Source organism: Elaeis guineensis, chromosome 7, assembly GCF_000442705.2.
Source record: "Elaeis guineensis isolate ETL-2024a chromosome 7, EG11, whole genome shotgun sequence".
In the NCBI taxonomy this organism is placed as follows: Eukaryota; Viridiplantae; Streptophyta; class Magnoliopsida; order Arecales; family Arecaceae; genus Elaeis; species Elaeis guineensis.
The window spans coordinates 9,991,511-10,012,923 of NC_025999.2; the positions used below are offsets into that span (position 1 = coordinate 9,991,511).

The following is a 21,413-nucleotide window of genomic DNA, read 5'->3' on the forward strand; positions in this document are numbered from 1 at the left end:
CCCCCTCTCCAAGATGCCCATGGCTTTTATGCCCAACACCAGATGCCTATAGCTTTTACACATGCCGCGCACCACCCTGCCCCCCTCCCTCAATCCTGCCTCATGTGCCCGTGCTCCCCCCCCCCCCCCCGCCAGCGACTTCTACGGCCTCCCGCTCAGCATGCACCAACGGCTTCTCCGTGCCACCACCGCCCCACCCATAGCTCCTCCATCTTAATGGTCGACTTTTTGAAAAAAAAAATCAATATAATTGTGATATGAAATAATTTTAATTTTTAAAATATTTATCGCAACATAGGTACTTCAACTAATTGAAATCCGAATAATCATACTTAATTCGACTGTTAAAAATAGATAAATAATAAAAAAATTAAAATATTTATTGGCGCACCATAGCAAAATTCTTGTTCATATTACTGCATATCTAATATTTAGATCCAAGGGTAAAATTATCCAAAAATTTCTACATATGTAACATTTTACGAAGCCAACAACAGCTGCTGCAACCATCTGATTTTTTTTCCTTGCAACATTAATAGTTAAATGAAATTTTTTGCGATCCACTCTAGCTTGTATTTGTTCTAGTGCCAAAGATCTGATCTTGGTGGCCTGGATGCAGGGTTTGGAAGAGGTATTTGGCTCACTAGCCTGCGGTGGTGCCGGGGTGATATGCTCACCCATTGGGTTCATCTATATGGTGGGGAAAAGATCGTCTATTCTCCAAACTCGACCTCGAATTGAATATTCTCCAATGGAAGTTGGACCCTATAGTCATGCCTAGGGGAAGTAGCTATACCAGAACACCCCCCCGCAACTCCTATTTTTTGTTATCGAAAAAAATATATTTTTTTTCTGAAATAAATTAGGTAAATGAATTGTATTCAGGTTTACTCTGTTATTTGTATGACAAACAAGGCCTGTGCCTACTTATTCCTCTTTTTGGCAATTTGAATGAGAAAATGGCAGCTGAGAAACAAAGCAGTAGATTAGATTGCAATGTAAAAGCGAAACACAACTTCATGCAAAGGCATTGAAACTCATGGCTGAGATGTCGCATTCTTAAAGAAGCTTCATCTTCAAATATCATTATGATGATGGTGATGGTGATGGTGACGGCGATGGCGATGGGATGTTCTCTCATCAAGCTACAACTCCTGGCCAAGTTCAATATCAACAACTCCTAAAAACAAATACTTAGGATAAAAGCTGCAAATGCAGTAACCATTACTTTTTAACACCAGCATTCTTTACCAAATAAAACACTGCAAGCCAAAAATTCTATAATGAATTCTGTGTAGGATATTATCTCATATTTCCCACAACATGTATTTGTTTCCTTTGGCAAATGAATTGATGCCACGTGTTCTCCAATAGCCTCCACATAAAGCTTGTTCTATTACAATCTTTTTTTCAAGGATAGTGATCATGTTGCAAGTTTTTCCATCGCATGCCAACATATCCTAAATTGATGGGATTGAAACCCCTGACCTTCCTCTGTAGAGAGGACACCCTTGCTTGGCTTAACAATTTGCCAATAGTTCACTTCAAAACTTCGCAAGAGACAATTTATGAATCATGGCTAGGAATATCCAAAAGTTTTAGGTGAAGGGGTCCAACTTAATTTACAAAAACAATCATGCATTCCATTCTTCTGTGCTAAAAAATAAGTTTACAGCACAATGGCTGAAGCCATCATATAGAAATTTACAGCAACTCGCTAATAATAGAGACCAAAATGGATGATAATTCCTTGTGTGATTCCTAACCTTGTGTTTTCCGATCCCGAGATGCTTGAGTTATTACCAATCCTACTATGTTAGGGCTTGAAGCATTAACGATCACAAAATTTTAACCAGACGGTCATATAAGCCAAGTGTATATATATAAAGAATTAAAAGAATGATAGCTCTTGTTGCTTCTTGTCTCGATTAGATAGAGATTTGCAAAATAGATGCTGGAATTGCACACAATTTGGAATGCTTAAACTTGTAGAAACACATGTTGGATTTGAAAAATCAGATCCCAAACTTTGGTGGGCATGACCAGGATATTGAAACAAGGGGTCAAGTAAACTTGTTGCATCGAGTCCAACCTGGATAGGTCCGGGCATGTGTTTAGTCAGACATTCGCTATACACTGGATAGATCTTGGATACTTATATAAATATCTTCTGATCAACCTTTTAAATGAAATCCCGAGTCATTAGACCCATAGCCTAACAAGGATGTCAAGGCTTAAATGGAAGAAGTATTTAAGGACTTGTACAGTGATGTGTTTAATTCTACATTGACTATATATTGGATAGATCTTTAATACTTATATAAGGATAAAAAACCTAAATAATACATTCAAACCAATTTTTTTGGATGAAATCTTGGATTGTTATAAATCGTATCTAAGTGAAATCGATCTATATCTCATATGAACTAGAGGACATTGCAGTACAGACTCATAAAAGTAGACCACAGGCTGATTGTGATATTTATAATTAATTTTTTGATAATTGTAATTGGATTTGAATAGACTTGAACTTTTAGGATGGCAAAGACGCTAAGGCTTAAATGGAAGAAATATGTCAAAACTTGTGCGAATATGTGTTTAGTCCCACATCAATTATATTAAACAGATCTTAGATATTTATATAGGGCTAAAGAATCCAAATAATACTTTCTAACTGATCTTTTTAAATGCGATCCTAGATTATTACTGATGATGCTATTAGAGCAGACTTGGCTTGTGGCTTATATGAACTAGGAAATACCGCAATACGGATCCACTTAAATTGATCACAGACTATTGTGGTGTTTATAATTGAATTTATGATATTTATAATTAAATTTAAATAGATTTGAATGTAGAATTGAATCCTTATCTTCACGAAGATGCCACGACTTCAACAAAAAAGCATCTAAGCATGCATACAAACATGTATTTAATCTTACATCGACTACGCATTAGATAGATTTTGGATATTTACACGAGACTAAATAACTCAAACCTTCAAATTATCCTTTTTGAATGAGATCCTGGATCATTACATTGTTCTTGATCATTAATATTGAATTAGATTGACATGTCAAGGTGGTTTAGTTTAGGATTACCGTTCTCCCACCTTAAACATAGAACATTTTCTTTTGTTTCTTTTTTCCGTTTTCTTTTATTTTTTGTTTTCTTTTTTCCACTTTTTTGTGGGCTAGCTGTTGTTTTGATTTTTTTTCCTTTTTCTTTGTATGTGATTTCCAAATTACACATCCAATCATGCATTTTCCAATCCCATTGAGAAAGTATACATATCATCTCCATTGTCATCACCAACCAAAAACAGGACCTTTTACAAGATGCACCCAAGTAGCATGAGTCACAACTACAGAAATCAAGACTACTAGGCCTATTTTCATCCTCCAAGTCAACCTGAAAAGACTCCATATCCAAGATGCTACTAACAAATGCAAATTCTAACCCCCTTTTTTTAGTTACAAGATAAAGTTGCCAGCGTCTACCAGAGAAGTATACAAAATTATAGAGTATCCCAAAGGACTATGGAATCTTTTTACAACAAAAAGCCAACATAGATCCTCCACCAGGTTCGAGTCCAGAGTCATTCGCTGTGCATAGAAAAAGTTATGGAACCAGAGGAGGAGAGCATAGATCAAGTCACATAATTTTGGCTCAACGTTCCTCTCATAACAGCTTTTTTCTGAGTTATGGGACTATATTTATGTACAACAATTTTCTTGAAATGGGCAACATAACCATGTCCAACACTTGAAAATTAGATGCAGCTTGCTGGGGTACCATGGCTATCCATGCAGCACATTTCTAATGCCATGAAATATGGCTGTTCCTTTGATTCTACATCTCACAAGTTTCATCTTCTTGCTTGAGAAATCTTTCACAGCAACATGCATCCAATTTCAACTGACACTCTTCTTACTCTATGGAAGAAGCAGTGCCACCAGTTTCATCCTCACTTAAAGTAGTTGCCATGTTTCCATTATTCCTATCAGACAAGCAAAATATAATGTCAGCATACTCACAAAAATTCCATGGTATTATTAGCTGCTGCTAATACTTTTAGGTTCACGGCAATCTCCTTCTATGCATTGGAATAATTGGTAGAGCATCATATTCATTTGAATATTTGCAAGTCTCTCTAAAAGAATTCTTTAAAGAAGATAGAGATTATCGACTTGTGCAAGTTACAAGGTATCTGAAAGATTTTCAGTATTTCACATTCAAGACTCTGTTTTCTGAATTATCTCACTCATGCAGCTTCCACATCCACCATATGTCACATCTCACTCTCTCCCTACCCTGCCAGAAGAGAGAGAGAGTAGGGTTGCTCCTATGCAAAATGTCAACTGGGAGAGCACCCAGCTGAAAAAATCCAATCTGAAGCTGAGGCTAACCCCAAACAGTCCAGCTTGGTGGCCCAACTTGAACCTTGGACCATGTCCACCCATATTTGGCTCTCTGCGGCCAAGTGCAGTACTGTTAAGTAAGCTACCTTAATTGTGAAATCCCACTCACCTTTCCTAACAAATTAGGAGACCCATGCTTATCTCAGCATAATACCTTGCAAGAATCTCAGATGTTGGATCGACGATATATCACAATCAGAAATATTGATGTGTATCATTTATCGCATAGGATTGCATACCAAAGATGATAAATTCAGAAAAAACCACAAAATTAAGCTATGTGAACATTGTTGCAAAGGAAGGTGCAAGAAATGGATATTTAGTATAGGTTATTTTTCTTCTAGAAAAGAAACATAACCCACCTTTAAATCTATATGCAAAAATTAAAAAAATGATCCTGCAATGTTAGCTATGTTAGTGACACAAACCTTAGGACTGGTTTTTTCCGTGAGTATTTCTCAGATTTTGTTACATAACCCTGCTGTTGAAATTGCATGCTGCTCACCTTCCTGCCCAACTGCATGAAGATGATATGAAACATTATGAAATTAAAATGAGTAAATGGTAATTAGAGGACTCTGAGTTTAAAAAAAAAAGAAAAAGAGAACCAGTCATAAGCATGTTGGATTAAGTGGGATTAGGACAATTCTGTGCATAAATAAGTTAGGCTCTAGGGAGAATTTTTTCGAGGAAAAAAGGATAAAAAGAAAATTGTATTCAGACAGTCAGTACTGCAAAACCCTAAGTTTCTGCTGACATGGGTGTTACGAATACCTTCGGTGGTCTCCTGGGCATCACTACATCCTCAGTATCAAGAAAATTGTTGCTTTTACATGCTGATTTTGAAAACTTAGATTCCTTGAATTCTTCGCTCTGAGACACTTGAGAATTGTAGTTATAATGATTATGAGGATAAGGAAATGGTGTGTTGGTATAAGCTTTTTGACCATTTATATGAAAGAGATGCCCAACACTGTTTTCACCCTCCTTAGTTCTGTACTTAGCACGTCTTTCATTGCTCTGGCTGTTATAGTCAGAATATTTGCCTGAAAAAGCTTCAATTTTTTCTACAAGACAGGTCTGCTTTGGAACAGAACCACTCTGCTTGGTCAGTGAAGCCTTTGAGTTTAGTTGACAGCCAAGCAAGCCATCTTGATCAACAAATCGCTGCATTCTTTTTCTAAAGCCAGTTGCTTCTAGACATGAGTCATTTGAACGTTCCTCATGCCTATATTTATTGTACACCTAGACAAAATGAAAATAGAAAATTAAAATTATATAGGTCGCATCACTAATGAAAGAAGGATTAGTGAGTTGAGAGCAATATGATCCTCCAGAAAATTATCGATCATCTACATACACACAAATATGGGCTAAAACGTAATTCAGGCATTTCCAAATAAATATGGAAAAGGCAAACCAATGGCCAGGAATCAGAACAGATGAATAGCAGCAGCTGTTATGCTTTTAACTAATTAACTGAGCTTCTGGTAAATAAAAATGTAGTACATAAGAATAAATTAGCCTATTTAAGGAAAACAACAATACTATTAGCACCTGCCCCAGAACCGCACTCAGCAACTATAATGTTTGAGCAATGCCTTCCATTAAGAGATGCTCTGCAACTTAAATTGAACTATGATGAACTGAAGCATTGCCTAGAGTGCCCCATAAAAGCAGAAAGCTCTAGAAGGGCAAAGACACCTAGTTATGCTGATTAATAAGGAAGGCATCTTAAATAAAATATGATCAGAAAATGAACTCATACTCCAGATAGGGGAACCCCATGGTACCACTAGAAATGTGGTCAGTTTAATAGGTAGAAGCATTGATTTATTGGGTATGATGGTGAATCCAGGTGGCATGACTATATGAGATCAAGTTGATAAAAGAAATATGACATTGTGTGTGAGGTTATTTGCTTCTAAATAGTAGTAGTGGGAATACCAAAGATATTTTATTAGTTAGAGATCATGAGAATAACAAATCTGAAGTTTAATATTCTAAGAATGCTTCGCAAGTATCCGTAAGTGAGAGGATTTTACATTCATTGTTCAATTCAAAGATGGGGATTCCAAATGAATACCTAAACAGTTAGATATGATTTCTAAGGTCTTAAATACCCACAAGCCAAGGGTTTAAGTCTTGGTATTGGGCCATCTCAGTTTGCTCCTCAGATAGCATGCTACAATCGAGACTCAAACAATCTTTAACAGACATTAAGGAAAGGAAAAAATAAAAATTGCATCACAGTCTGTCTTGACCATCTTGGTTCGTCCCACATGTCAAGACATAATTGGGACAGTTGGGACTTCCGAATTCTCCCAATTCAGGGTGTCTCACACCCGTCTGGGGTACTCTTTTCTTCCTAAAATGGTACGGTACTGGGATGGGGATGCATATGTGTACATACATACATATACATATATACAAATACACACACACACACACACGTATATATGTATACACATATGTGTATATGCATATGTATATATGTAACTACATCACAAAACACCAATATCAATCATTGTTGAGCAAGCATGAAAGCATCTATAGGATCCAATCACAGGAAAAAGCATACCTTTAGAGGATGGTGCTCTAAATGCTCTATTAACTGTTTCTTGATGATTTTTCAAATTCATCATTGTATGCCATCAAATAGATGATGAAATGTCGAATGATAATTATTCAAGATCTGTCTAGTAGAAACAATTAATTTTTAGGATCTTTGTTATCCAGGTCTTGCTTGGCCACTTGTACCAGCTAAGGCTTCACCAAGACCACATGGAAATTTGACAACCTTGGAAGGAAGAGGTAAAGAATAAGAGAAAAGATAAGAAGAACCAAAAGGAGGAGAAACAAAGAAAATATGTAACAACAAAAGAGGGAAAAAAGAAAGAGGATAGGGAAGAAACTCAGAGAAATAGAATGAGATATAATAAGTGGCTGGCCCTATTAGGAAATCCACTTAGGTGGCCAGCCAGACCATGCCTATCTCATTAGTTATTTGGTTTATGCCATTTTTTTGTTTTAAGTAATAAGCACAAGAACACTATTTTACTTCAAAAGATTTAGAAAATTTAGAGTTGTATTACCACCGTGCACTTGGTCGGATGGTATCGCCCCTTGCCATGTGGGCAAAGGGACAGAGATTTGATTCCCGATGAAGTCGACCCTTGAGAGAAGGGTTAGTATCAGGAAGAAAGGTGAGGATTAGCTCATCCTGAATAATTAAAAAAAAAAGAAATAGAAAAAATAAAGAACATTTAGAGTCCTATTCACTTGTGAGAGAACTAAAAGTCATTGAAATCCTATGAAGGGGAGCAACACAATTTTCTTCTTTTAAAAAAATGTACTGAATTTAGTGAAATAAGAAAAGAAAGATTTTAGCCATTTTTAATTTACCTTTTACCTCTTCTACCCACTTCTCTTTCTTTTGAACTTGAGGAGTTACTCCAGGAACATGGAATTATCCCTGCAGTGGATTTTTGTATAGATCTATGATATATCTGTGTTTTTTATCCAGATTTCTGTAGTTAAAGCACATGTGTAATAAATTTCAGATCCTGATTGGATGCAGAAACAATTATTTAGAACTGCTCTATGTCAACTTATATTTGAGAAAAATTTGTCACTTGTTTAGACATATACCATTACTATGTGTGCTCATATCTAGATAAACAAGCTTGCTCCTAGGCCAGAAAATATTTCACCAATATGATAATACACTCAAGGAAATAGAGGCTCTTTTCTCTTAATCATCGTCTTTTATAACAAATGTCTCATATTCCACTCCTAGGATTAACACGACCTTCATTGTTGAAAAAAAGTCACCCATTAGATACACTAAAGCTCTCCCAAGTTGCCTCCTAAAAAAAGGAATCTAATTAATAGGATAGCTTAGAATAAATTTATGCAAAATGGAAATAAGTACCTTATTGGCCTACAAATATCAAAATGAAACTACAGTAACCCCCTTCTTTACCACATGGATGACGTTAAGTCTTAGAAGTAACCATTTGTTAATATCACAAAAGAACGATCAAATTTTGATTTGGTAGAGGATCCCTTTTTCTATATGCAGCAGCAAAATAATAGAGCAAAATTAGAGAAGTGGAGAATCTACCTTAGTTTCCTTTGTAATCCTAGGGATGCAACTAGCACCATGCAGCATAGAATCTCCCACATAATATGGTTCTGCCAAATAAATTGGAAAAGAAATAAGATAATCTAAATTAAACAACCAATTAAAAATAAGCTACATCCTAACATGAGAGAATGACAACGCAGAAAAGAAAAATGACCACATACAACTAACATAATTTAAAAGCATGACATTGCAATAAATCATCGTAGTCTACTTGGCTAACTGATCATATACAATCGGCATCATTCTTAGAGCATAAGCACAGAGCAGTCAGAGCTAGTATACGACTGTATACATTCCCTTCAGGCTGATGAATAGAAAAACAAGATTGAAAAAACTTTAAGGTACTCCAGCAAAATGACAGGAATAGGATTAAGCAGGAACCTCCTATGCTAGCACTATGAGGTACTTAGGCTGGATATATTGAATGTGAGCCTCAGCCAACATCAGGCAAGTTAATCTCCACTTTGCAGATCAACTAAGTTGCTCTCCTTAATCAATTGATTATGCACTCACAGTTTCACATAATAAACAAATTTTCCATGCAGCCCAACTAGAAAATTGTATGGCATTTTGTTTTTGGTAAGAAAATAATGTTATGACATTAAAAGCAAACAAGGACAAATGACCGACATTTTCATAAAATCTTGATGTATTTAAACCACATGGTGAAACATCTGTACAAATGACAATTAAGCAGCCCCATAAGGGACCATATGGTAAAATCAATCTGAATAGCCCTCACCAGTATTTTCTTGCATAAGAGGGGAACAAACAACCAGAACATGTAGTCACAGAGCATAGTATTTATACAAATATGATGGCAAGAATATCAAGGGAAGCTGCTGAGAAAATCTTTTCAGAAATCCTTCCCTTTGTGCATTGGGACAAGTGATTACAATGGTGATGTTCTCTACTCATAAAAGGCCCACACAAGTGGCGATAAGCTTAAATGGTACCATGCAGCAGGATTATCTTGAAATAAATGGAAAACAATTGAAATGGCAGACCTATATAATGCCTTTCTGCAAGGTCTTATGTCCCGGCAAGACAGGAGGTGTCCCGGCCATCCCATCCCATACTTATAAGAAAATGGGATCAGAACAAGATTGGGACTCCGAAATCCATCAATGTTGGAAGATGAGAAGAAAGAGGAAAGAAAGAAAAGAAGACGATAGGTAAAAAATCTAATGAAAGAAGATGAAAAATGAAAGGAAGGGAGAAGAAAAAGAAAGGAAGGAACGAAGGAAGAAAGAAAAGAGAAAGATAAAGAGAAATGAGAGAAAGAAAGAAAGAATGAGATAAGAAAAAGAAAGAAAAAGGAAAGGAAAGAAAGAAGATAGAAGAAAAAGAAAGAAGGGAAGAAAAGAAAGAAAGAAAGGAAAGAAGAAGGGGGAGAGAGAAGGAGGATATCTACTGGGATGCATGATCAGACAGCTGGTCGGGATGGGACGGGACAGCGGTGCATCCTATTCTACGGAAATACTGAGACTCGTCCGTTCCATGGAATGTAAAACCTTGACTTTCTATATGCAAGAAAAGTATCAAGGAAAGCGGCCGATTCTATTTGAGGATTTCATGCCCCACGTACAGCAACAACCATGGCAATATTCTCATTAACATTAAGAGACTCGCAAAATAGGCTCAAAGCTAAAAATACAACAGAAAAGATTCTACCATTAGATATTACAATACTAAGAAATGACTTCGACATTTTCTTTGCAAAAAAAAAAAAAAAGTGTACAAGTACAACACCATTAGAGACTTACTGATCACATCTAAGATGAATAAATCAAGTTAGCTGCACCTTAAAACAAAGGAAAGCAATACTAGGGTCAAAGAATGGCAACTAAATGTGGAGGACGTATCTTTTCACTGTATCAGAATTGCAAAAGTTAAAATTAGAAGTTATCAATTTTGATGATCCTATACATTATAAGCTGCACATGTAACACCAGAATCAGCCAATAGTGAAAGAAGACCAACTGTGAATGACAGTTAATTATTACAGCAATTTCTGAGGTTGTATTTATTATTTTATCCATCATAAACAAACTTATAATATAATGTAAAAAATGTAAAGATGCATGAACACCTTTGACCATGAACTAGCCCTTCGCGTGGTATGTGTAGAATGCAACTCCTGTATAAATAATGGAAAACTCAAGTAGCTTAATTCTCAGCATCTTGACTATGAAACATGAAATATGGATCAAAAAAACTGATTACAATATCTGTAGCATGATTGTGATGATGACGTTGACCATAACCATGATAAACTGAATACAGAGCCAAATATAAGCTTACAAATATAAGCAAAGGAACACCAACAAAATAAAACTTTAATTACCAAAACGGATCCATGCATTACCAAAATTTGAATCTCGAATTGGTGAATCGAATGCACCAGGTGGAAGTGGGTCAAAATTGACACCAAGAGGTGGACCATCTTCACAGTAATGTCTTCCTAATTTCCGCTTAACAGAAGAGATAGCTGGATGCTCATTCTCAACCTGAAAATATGAGTATCTGGAATGCATCATAAGTCCTCTGCTCTTTACACCCATGGTGTTCATCAACATGTAATTGTCACCTTGGTATGGATACCCCGAGGACACCAAAGAAGAAGGATCCTCAACCTGTTGCAGCAACCTTCCTTGTGATGCTGAGCTACTTCCTGAAGATCTATCATCTGCACTAGCATGACATCCAACAGTGAACTGCCGAGCCCTCTGCTCAAGAGCAAGAACAGCAGATGAAGAACTCTGGCCATAAGACCTTTTGCTTTCTACTTCTTTCAGATCAAAATACCTATCCCCTTGTTTAGTGCTGCTACATGATTCCTGTCTAAGTCCACTAGTGCGATCATGCACCAGACCGTTATATTTTCCATTTGCATAAACTTCACCTTGCATTAGTTTCTTGTCTTTCAATCTTCTGTGGCAGAACCATCCAGACACCTGCTTCTCTGACAACCCTATTTGCTTTGCAAACTGCAACTTCATTGGTTCACTAGGGTATTTGTGCTCTGAGAAATGTAAATATTCATTCTTAATGATTTATTTTCTGACAAAACAAAAAATGGCATCTTTACATATTAGAGGAGCAGAAACGATACCATTATAGAATTTCTCTAATGCCTCAACCTGTGCTTGAGTCTTCATCTTTCTCTTGGTTTTCTCAGGAGAGACTGTCTTCTCTTTGTAATACGACCCTGAGAAATTTGATAGATAACCAATGAGTTATTATGTAATACCCCAAAGACAAATTGCGATTGTAATTTGAAACACAATGCTGTGACTGGTCAGATAGACATAAAAGATGAGCAGATTATGCACCTAAGAAACAAAGAAATGAGTGGTAAATGCAACAAAAAAAAAATCATCATATTATACATTATCTCAAAAAGAGTTTTAACAATTGGTGAAAATTCTCTTTCTCTATTTAAACTTTGTGTACATGTATACATGAGCATATATATACAAGCATTACATGGAATTGGCTTTTTGAAAGGGAGACGCAAGCACAATAGCAATTATTAGTGATTTTTCAACCTTTTTGTTACTTTACATATGTAAGAAGAAGAATAGTATGTGGTACTCCATGTCAAAAACTTACAAGGCAAAAAAGAAAAGATAACAAGCTAAACTTAACAAAGAAATGTGTTAATCATAGTTAGATCAACATTTCCCATCTCGGAACCAGAACCCATACTTGTATCATACTGTTATAGTGTTAGTACACCTAGTGTTGAGACTCAAAATGCACCCCCCCTCCCCCCTCCCCATACCAAATCTCAGTTTAGTATTGGTATGATATGGTCTGCTCGGTATAGGGCAATACGCAATGGCAGTTTAAAGTGTTGTTTTGCTTGCACCTGCAAATCCCATCTGCAATTTCTATATTTGGTTGCTTGATCTAGAGAGTTCAAGTTTAATCACCCTACAGTTGACATGATAAGATTACCTCCGTTGATATTATGATATTAGTATCATCTTATCATGTTTATATAATTATTATAATATTATATAATCATAATGTTATTTTATTATTATATAATACAATATTATCTCGTAATATCATATTATAAGATAATGTTATATTACACTATAAGATAAAATATAACATAACATAAAACCATAAATTATTTTATATGATCTAATTAGCATAATGTAATATTTTCTTACATGTTACAATACAATATAAGTCATTGTAATTAAATATTATAACAAAATATATAATATAATATAACATAACATAATATAATATTATAATAAAAGGCAATATAATGTAATATGGTACTATATTATCCTATATTATAGTATAATATAATAATCATACACATAATATAATACGGTATAATTCTTTTGTCTAGCTTTAATAATTAATGAATAGTGCTGATATGATATATTATAATAATTATTACCATACTATTGTAATATAAATTATTATATTTGCATATCTCCTTGGAGGATTTGTCCAAGCATGCATTTAGTCCTACATTAACCATGCATTGGATAGATCTTGGATACTTATTTGGGACCAAAGAACCAAAATAATACTTTCTGGCTAGTATTTTTGCGTGAGATTCTCGATCATTATAAATAGTATCATAGCAGACCTGGTCCACAGCCCATATAGATTTAAGGGGCATTGCAGCATAGACCTATGTGGGTTGACATAAGCTAATCATAGTGTTTGTGATTGGTTTTGTGATACTTGCTTAAATAGAGGGAGTACATGAAGACTCATATAGGGTGTGCCTCATCCTACATCGGCTATGCATTGGGTAGATATTGGATACTAATACAGGGCCTAAGGATCCAAATATTATATTCTAACTAGTATTTTTAGATGAGGTCCTGAATTGTTAAATCTTCACATCATAATTATATTATATTATTATATTGTAATACATTACTATAATATTTTGATATGAATTATTATCTTAATATCTAAACATTATTTTAATATGAATTATGATCATACTATGCTAATATTTTATTGCTGTAGTCATATCATAAAATTATTATCTTATGATTATTGGAGAGAATGGGAAACGATTATAGCCTTTAAGGCTGCACCTAGAGCCTACATTCAAGGAATCAACCATTTTTGGCTACACTTCTAGATGCAGCAAAAGGGCCTCCAGACAATTGCCTATATCTGGCGTAGTTGCATGCAACCAAATACCAGCATTTGTCCACTTGCAACTAGGATGAATGCAGCAACCAAGGCTCAGATGCAAGCAACCTAATATTCCCTTAAGTCAATCATAGGCAGACATTGAAACAAGTCATGCTTATAAGCAACTTCACATGGAGCCTTGATACCTTGTTCTTTCATCATGCTGCTCAACTTACTAAGGTGAAGCCAAAGTCCTCTTTAGCAATCATCATCATTCAATCTTAGTTGCAAGCAAAGAAATACATGAGATTCAACATAATTATAGATTTCTATTCATAATGCCAAAGGCCGCAATCATATGAGTAAGAAAGCCTTAGTGTCCTTAATGGAAACATACTATCTTATGTTGTTCTTTAGTTATCCAACCCATGATCAATCCACAAACAAAATAATGACCAATTAATTATCTAAATCTTCTTACCATAAGTAGATCTAGAACTTAAATATCATAGATTATACCAAAATCTAAATCCATTTCCATCACCCATAGTAAAGCGTGTTAGAAAATACGCCTCAAAATTCGATCCATACTGAACCCACAATGAGGTCCAGAACGACGAACGGAGTCCTACGAGCCTAAGAATGGTCCAAACGGAGTCCAGACGGCGAAAATACGCACGAAAAAAGCTCGAAGCAGGTGGCACAGCACACGAGATGGCGGAGGCCGGCGGCGGCTCAACCGGGCCCGGCGAAGACTGCACGCGCAGCCCAGCGCGCGGGCGGGCCCAACAAAGGCATGCGCGCGGGCGTCCAGGTCCAACGCCCTGCACAGTCCATCGTGGACCATAGAGTGCTGGGCGGTCCATGGAGTCCGTATGGATTGATCATGCAGTCCACACGTGGTCCACAAACATTTTTATGCGATCCGACGGCTCTGGAGCGAGCCGTTCGCGATCGGACAGCTGAGGATGACTCCGAGCATGATCAAGCTTGATTTGAGGCTGTAGTGTGCAATCGGACGGCTCTGGTGTGAGCCGATCACGATCGGACAGCCGTGGATGGTTCTAGGGTTGATTGAGATTCAATATTTCTAATGTAACAGTATTTTTGAGATTTTAGAGCCTATATAGCTCCGATTGACGAGCTGTTTATTGCGTTGGATAGCTGGTGACATCCTGAAGGTACAGAAAGGCTTCAAGAGAAGTTTTAGAGAGCTTTTATGAAGATTTTGGAGCTTTTTGTTGAGAAACTCTTATACAAAGATTGAGTGGTGAGTTTCTCTTGTCTTGATTGTGTTTTATTCTCTCACAGTGAAACTTGCACGTCCTGTGGAGATAGGCTTGAGGTCGATCCACGTATTTGTATTGTATTTCTTGTTTTGTTTCTTCTTTCTTCCCACTGCACCGTGTGATATCGAATCCTGCACAACAATTGGTATCAGAGCAAGGTGGTACCAGAGCATAGATTGCGGTGGTGGTGATTGAGATAAAAGATGGAGAAAACAAGTACAATCAAGGTGAAGATCAACAGATTTGATGGAAAGAACAATTTCTCCTTGTGGCAGGCGAGGGTGAAGGACGTGCTCATCCAACAAAGGTTGATTAATGCTCTCTTGTGCGAGGAGAAGCCGACTACCATGGAGGTACAGGATTGGAGACGGCTCCAGATGCAAGCGGTGAGTACGATCCGTTTGTATCTAATGGATGAAGTGGTAATCCATTTGCTTGACGAGACTTCTCTGACGATGCTGTAGTTGAAGCTCTAGGAGTTGTCTATGGCGAAGGCTCTCACCAACACCCTCTTCCTCTGGAGGCAGTTCTACCAGCTGCGAATGACTGAGAGATAGAGTGTGCAGGAGCATCTCAGTCACTTCCAAAAGATCCTCACCGACCTCTTCAGCGTATGACGAGAAAGTTGAGAAGATCAGAACGCTGGTCTTGCTAGCATCACTTCTCCCTTCGTATGAGTCTTTAGTGACTGCTCTTCTTATAGAAAAAAGCACCATCAAGATAGACGAGGTCATCGTGGCGATTCTTCAAAACAAGGTTCTCAGGAGGGAGAACCCAGCTTCAAGCTCAGATAGCAGCTAAGTTTTGGTGGTTTCTGGAGGAGCAGGGACGGTAGACAAAACGACAAGAGATCACGACGAGAGCGGTCCAAGTCCAAGATGAGAGACTTGAGCAAGACCCGATGTTACCGATGTAACGAGTTAGGATATCTAGCCAGAGATTACCCTCAACTCAGGGATCAGATGAGAGCTACTACAGTGACGGCCAGTAGCGAGTCAGAAGATGATGTCCTGAAGATATTTGACGAGATATCTACTTCTTTCCAGCAGTGGATTTTAGATTCTGCATGCACCAATCATGTATGTTGCAAAGAGGAACAGTTTGACTCCCTAGAGAGCAGTGAGAGCACTGTTTATCTGTCGGATGGATCGAACTGTACAATTAGAGGCATCGAGATGGTCAGCTGGAGGACACATGATGATGCAGAAAGGAGATTGTGAGAGGTCTGATACATACTTGATTTCAGACAAAATCTTATCGCACTGAGCAGATTAGATTCGAGAGGCTACAGGACGGTAGCTGGTAGAGAAATCCTGAAGGTGTTACACGGCGATAGGATTATTCTGGAGGAAAAGAAGAGGACGGAAAGATATTACTATTTGACGGAAAGTCCAGTACGAGATGGAGCTTCAGGAGCCAGGAGGAGTCCAGAGCGAAATGGAGCTCCAGGTAGAGGTGGATCGGGCACTAGACGGGAAACTCGGGAGGACAAGAGACGACGTCGCAGAGTGAAGTTCCTATTGCCGTAGGAGACTTCTCCGAGCAGGTCTTTGATCAGAGTGGATACAGCCCATGATGGAAATGAGATCGAGCGACCTAACTTGATTTTCATATTTGTCCATCCATGAAACAGCAAGCATGCCCCAGGACGTGAGGGTGAGACGGATCACAGGCTCTCAGAGATAGGTGAAGGCCAAATATCGAATCTAGATGAAGATTGTTATAAAATATGCCTCAAGATTTGATCCACACTGAGTCTACAGCGAGGTACAGGATGACAAACAGAATTCAACGAGCCCAAGAACAGCCCAAACGGAGTCCAGATGATGAAGATATGCACGAAAGAAGCTCGAAGCAGGTGGCACGACGCACGAGGTGGTGGAGGCCGACAGTGATGCAGTCGGGCCTGACGAACGCGTGTGTGCAGGTGCGTGCAGCCCAACATACGAGCGGGCCCAATACGAGCGCGCGCACGGGCAGACCCGGCACGCACAAGCGCCCAGGCCCAGCGCCCTATGCAATCCACTATGGACCGCAGAGTGCTGGGTGGTCCATGAAGGCCCCATGGACAGATCACATGGTCCACGTGCGGTCCACGGGCGTTTTTGCATGATTTTACAGCTCTGGAGCGAGCCGTTCGCGATCGGACGGCTAAGGATGACTCCGAGCGTGATCAGGCTTGATCTGAGGCTGTAGTGCGCGATCAAACGGCTCTAGTGCGAGCCAATCATGATTGGACGGTCACGGATAGTTCTAGAGTTGATTGGGACTCAGTATTCCTAGTATAACAATGTTTTTGAGATTCTGGAGCCTATATAGTTCCAATTGACGAGCTATTTGTTGTGTTGGATAGCTGGTGACGTTTTGGAGGTACAGAAAGATTTCAAGAGAGATTTCAGAAAGCTTTCATGAGGATTTTGAAACTTCTTGTTGAGAGATTCTTGTACAAGGATTGAATGGTTTCTCTTGTATTGATTGTGTTTTATTCTCTCATAGTGAAGCTTGCACGCCCCGTGGAGGTAGGCTTGAAGCCGATCCACATATGTGTATTGTGTTTCTTGTTTTGTTTCTTCTTTCTTCCTGCTGCACCGTGTGGTATCGGATCTTGCACAACAAAGCGCTCTTAGCATTCTCGTCTTAGTTGCAAAATCTCAAGTTATTGCCTTGTGAAAACACCCCAACTAATTTTTAAGGTTTCCCTGCAGTACAATGATAACCCATTAATTATCTAAAACTGCTCGCAAATGAGTAGATTGAGAACTTAAATAATATAGGTTATACCAATATTTAAGTCCACTTCTCTCATAATAAAGCACGCTTTGTATTCCTCTCTTAGTTGCAAAATCTCAAGTGATTGCCTTGTGAGCACACACCAACTAATTTCTAGTGCGTCCCCTGCAACACAATGTGAATCTACTCATCAATCAGGCATTATTCTATGTGCCTCAAGCCTTAGATTAAGCACAAAGCAATCATCTAACCAAATATTCTTCCTAGCTTTGTTTTTTCACAGTGGGAAGGGGAACCAAGGCCAGAGTTCGTACAATCACTATAAGTTTATATAAGTACATATACGTATGGAAACATAAGAACTCTGAAGATTGATCGAGTTTAAGGGAGAGAAAAAAAAAGTGTAACATCCCAAACTAGGAGAAGACTTGATGAAAAAAGAATGGATCTTTTTGGAGGATCACAACTATCCATACAAACTCTCATGAGCATCATATGTGCGAGATTCTAGTAATATATTGAAATGGCCAGTTGAGATATACATTATGGACCATAAACTTGCATTGTACCTTTTAACTTCTTTGTCATCAAAGTCGTTATAAGATTTTATAACAAAGGAATCAAATAAAGAGACAAATGTGATATAGCTTCTAGATAAATTTGCTTCTTTGTCAACTCTTGAAAATGAGAAGAGTATGATTCACAATTTTACAATAAAAGAATGGCCACTTATTGGCTGATAATTGAAGATGGTGAAAAAGATGAAGAAAATAAATCCATTATATGAATATGGAAACATGCTAATAAAACAATACCAATATTGAGCTCTGCCTGTTGCATCTTATATCATGCCCCTAAATATATATTAAGGCTTGAACATCTTCTTCTAGACTCTCAAGCACAAGTAACAATTATCCATAGTGATCAATTATATATGTAGTGATCTCATGAGTCCAAAAGATCGTCAATACTTCTTTACTTGAAACAACATATATTCATAAAAGTACCACCCCCAATCACGAGACTTCGAATCCCGACAGTGACTTCATTCATTCCAAATCAATTCAGAACCATTCAAGCATCCATTTTTATCTTAGTAGCATTACATAACGTATTATCAGCCAATATGCTAGCCAGCCATAATGACAACCTTCATTTAGGATCAACATCTTCACAATGCATTCGGTATTTCTTTCCTCTCCGAGAAACAAGGCATGCTGTATTGCCAATTTGCCATACAACAATCCAAAACTAATGTCAAACAGCTCATGTCTTGCAATGAGAAGCAATTTTATCAAAACAGAAAAATAAAAGAAGAACATTCAATTGCAACATCACTAAAATAATCACATTTCAAAACAAACCCCAATCGCCATCAAAATCCAAACTTGCACATAAATTGAACAATCAATCCAGATTAATCGAAGAAAAAGGAGTTGCTTTACCAACAACGAATCGAAACATCTCGGCGAAATACGTCTAAATCGAAACAAGAGAAAATTTTCAGAAAAGAATCGATCTTGGGGTGGGTGGGCAGAGGGCTTCGCTTACCTTCCATGGCGGAAGGATGAAGGGGAGAGGAGAAGGGCTTCGAGGAATTCTTTCTCTCGTCCCGAAGGCAATCTATACTTCTCGAGAAAGCAACGCCATCTGTTGACGAGGACGAGAGATAGAGAGAGGGAGAGGAAAAAAATAAAAGAGAAGGGGAATGGAAAGAGGCGTGAATGCGTTGTTGGCGTGTTTTGTTTATTATTTTTAAGTTTCTGGCGCTTTGTAATTTGAGATGGGGAACGGAGGGGGGCTCCTTTGCCGTTTTGCAGAGATGCTTTCTTCTTTTACTATTTTTTAGTTTTTTTGGTACGATGTACTGGTTTTATAATTTTTTATTCTAATTAATCCCATATATTTTTTATACTATTATTTGTATGGACTAGGGAGCTGATATTGCCATACTTGCCTGTTTGTGGGAATATTTAATTGGCCTCTTTAATAACAGTGGGAAAGGTGGAAGGTGTCGGGGTGAAGGGGATGGAGCAAAATAGCAAATATGGAAGGTATATATATATATATATTTTAGAATATTTAATTGATCTTTTTAATAACAGTGGAGAAGGTGGATGGGGCAAAATAGTAATATATATATATATATATATATATATATATATATATATATATATATATATATATATTCTGTGAGAGAGTATTAAAGTATGTCAATTTAATTTTTTAAATAAGTTTTGTTATGCCATCTGAAAAGAACATCTCTTCAAATTATGATATTATTATATTTTTATAATTAAAACCTATTTATATAGGTAGTTGAAAATATGAAGTGATTCTAAAAATTTAAAATAAATTCATCTTATTATTTATATATAATTTTTTTAATCTGATTTTTATTATGGTGGCTATTCTTTTATATTTATATGCATACAAAATTTTTGATTTGATCTACTGTATGAAAGAATAAAATTTTTATATTTTATAAAAAAAAAATCATATGGAATATGCCAACCGCTACTGGTTCGGAATTGCGATAACTTTTTTTTTGCAAATATATCCTTAAATTTTTAGATAAAATAGGATAAAAGTTTTTCTCATTATCAAGGGCATAACAAATATTTTGCATATTTTTTTTAACAAAATAGATATTCAATCAAACATAAATTACTTTATAATATACTATTTTTTATAGTCAATCAAATATATAAAAATTACTTTCTCAAATATCATATATCCAGGTATCATAAATCCAAGCATCAGTTGCCTCAAAGAGATATTTTGATTTGAAAAAATTTTTCACCAAATAAATTTTAAAGCAAATGAATGAAACTTACAGCAATAAAAGGTTATAAGTATCAAGCGCCTAATCATTTATTGCAACTATTGTATTAATTATTTATTATTTGATGATGAGAGAAAGATGAGTCTTGTTGAGCTATGATTTTAGATTATTAAAAGTGATCATGAATTTATAATAAGACATGCAATATAAGAAAGTTCATGTTGTGATAATCCGGCCCACTGGGCCTAAAGCTACAAAGCCCACCCAGAAAAAAAAAATAAGGAAGAAGACTCTCTATCGGAGTCTTCCCCTTCTCCGATTCCGATCAAGAATCAGAGTCCTAGGGCCATTAAAAGATCCTAGGATGAGCCCTATAAGAATCTCCCTCCTCTCCTCTAAGAGAGGACACAATAATCACTGACGATCGTCGGAGTTCTTCTTCGATTTTCCCGATTGAAACCGCGGTCCCTCGACTCGTGCTCGCCGCGATTTCACGCCAGTGGGGATCATCGGAGGCTGTGGTAAGTCCTTCCTCCTCTTCCTCCCTTCTCTCCCTTCTTTTTCGTGTCGGTGGGCATGACTGTCGGCGACAGGAGTCGCCAGATTTCGTCAGAAAAGGAAAGTCCTGTTCGATCGACCACGTTTCTCTCTTTTTCGGCCACTGACACCGTCGATTTCGACGTCTCATCCCCGAGATCGGACCCCCATCCATCTCCCTCTCTTTCCTTGAGTGTTTGGCTGCCGGCGACCGACCCATGGTCGGAAATCATGAAGAAGGGGACGGATCCTCTGTTTTTTTGAAAAAAAAAAGAGGAAGAAAAGCTTGCCGGCCGAACCCCGTCGCCGACCGACTTCGCATGGTCGACCATCGTTGCCAGACCTCCAGCCAAGCCGCCACCCCATCGGAGCCCAAG

General features: G+C 37.4%; 1 protein-coding gene across 3 annotated transcripts; it reads right to left on the reverse strand.

The window, feature by feature from the left end:
- Positions 1-3,244: 3,244 nt before the first annotated feature.
- Positions 3,245-19,514, reverse strand: LOC105049106 (homeobox-DDT domain protein RLT1). Of its 3 annotated transcripts, none has more exons than XM_073260871.1 (7): positions 19,266-19,509; positions 11,687-11,782; positions 10,919-11,596; positions 8,548-8,618; positions 5,196-5,666; positions 4,850-4,938; positions 3,245-4,000 (listed from the first exon to the last, which is right to left on the reverse strand). In XM_073260871.1, exons 1-7 carry the CDS (start codon positions 19,270-19,272, stop codon positions 3,931-3,933), a joined length of 1,482 nt encoding a protein of 493 aa, XP_073116972.1. In that variant the 5' UTR covers positions 19,273-19,509; the 3' UTR covers positions 3,245-3,930. The 3 variants fall into 3 exon arrangements, with proteins under 3 accessions (XP_073116972.1, XP_010926967.1, XP_073116973.1); XM_010928665.4 differs by having other exon boundaries at positions 10,940-11,596; positions 19,266-19,505; XM_073260872.1 differs by lacking the exon at positions 5,196-5,666 and having other exon boundaries at positions 19,266-19,514.
- Positions 19,515-21,413: the final 1,899 nt, after the last annotated feature.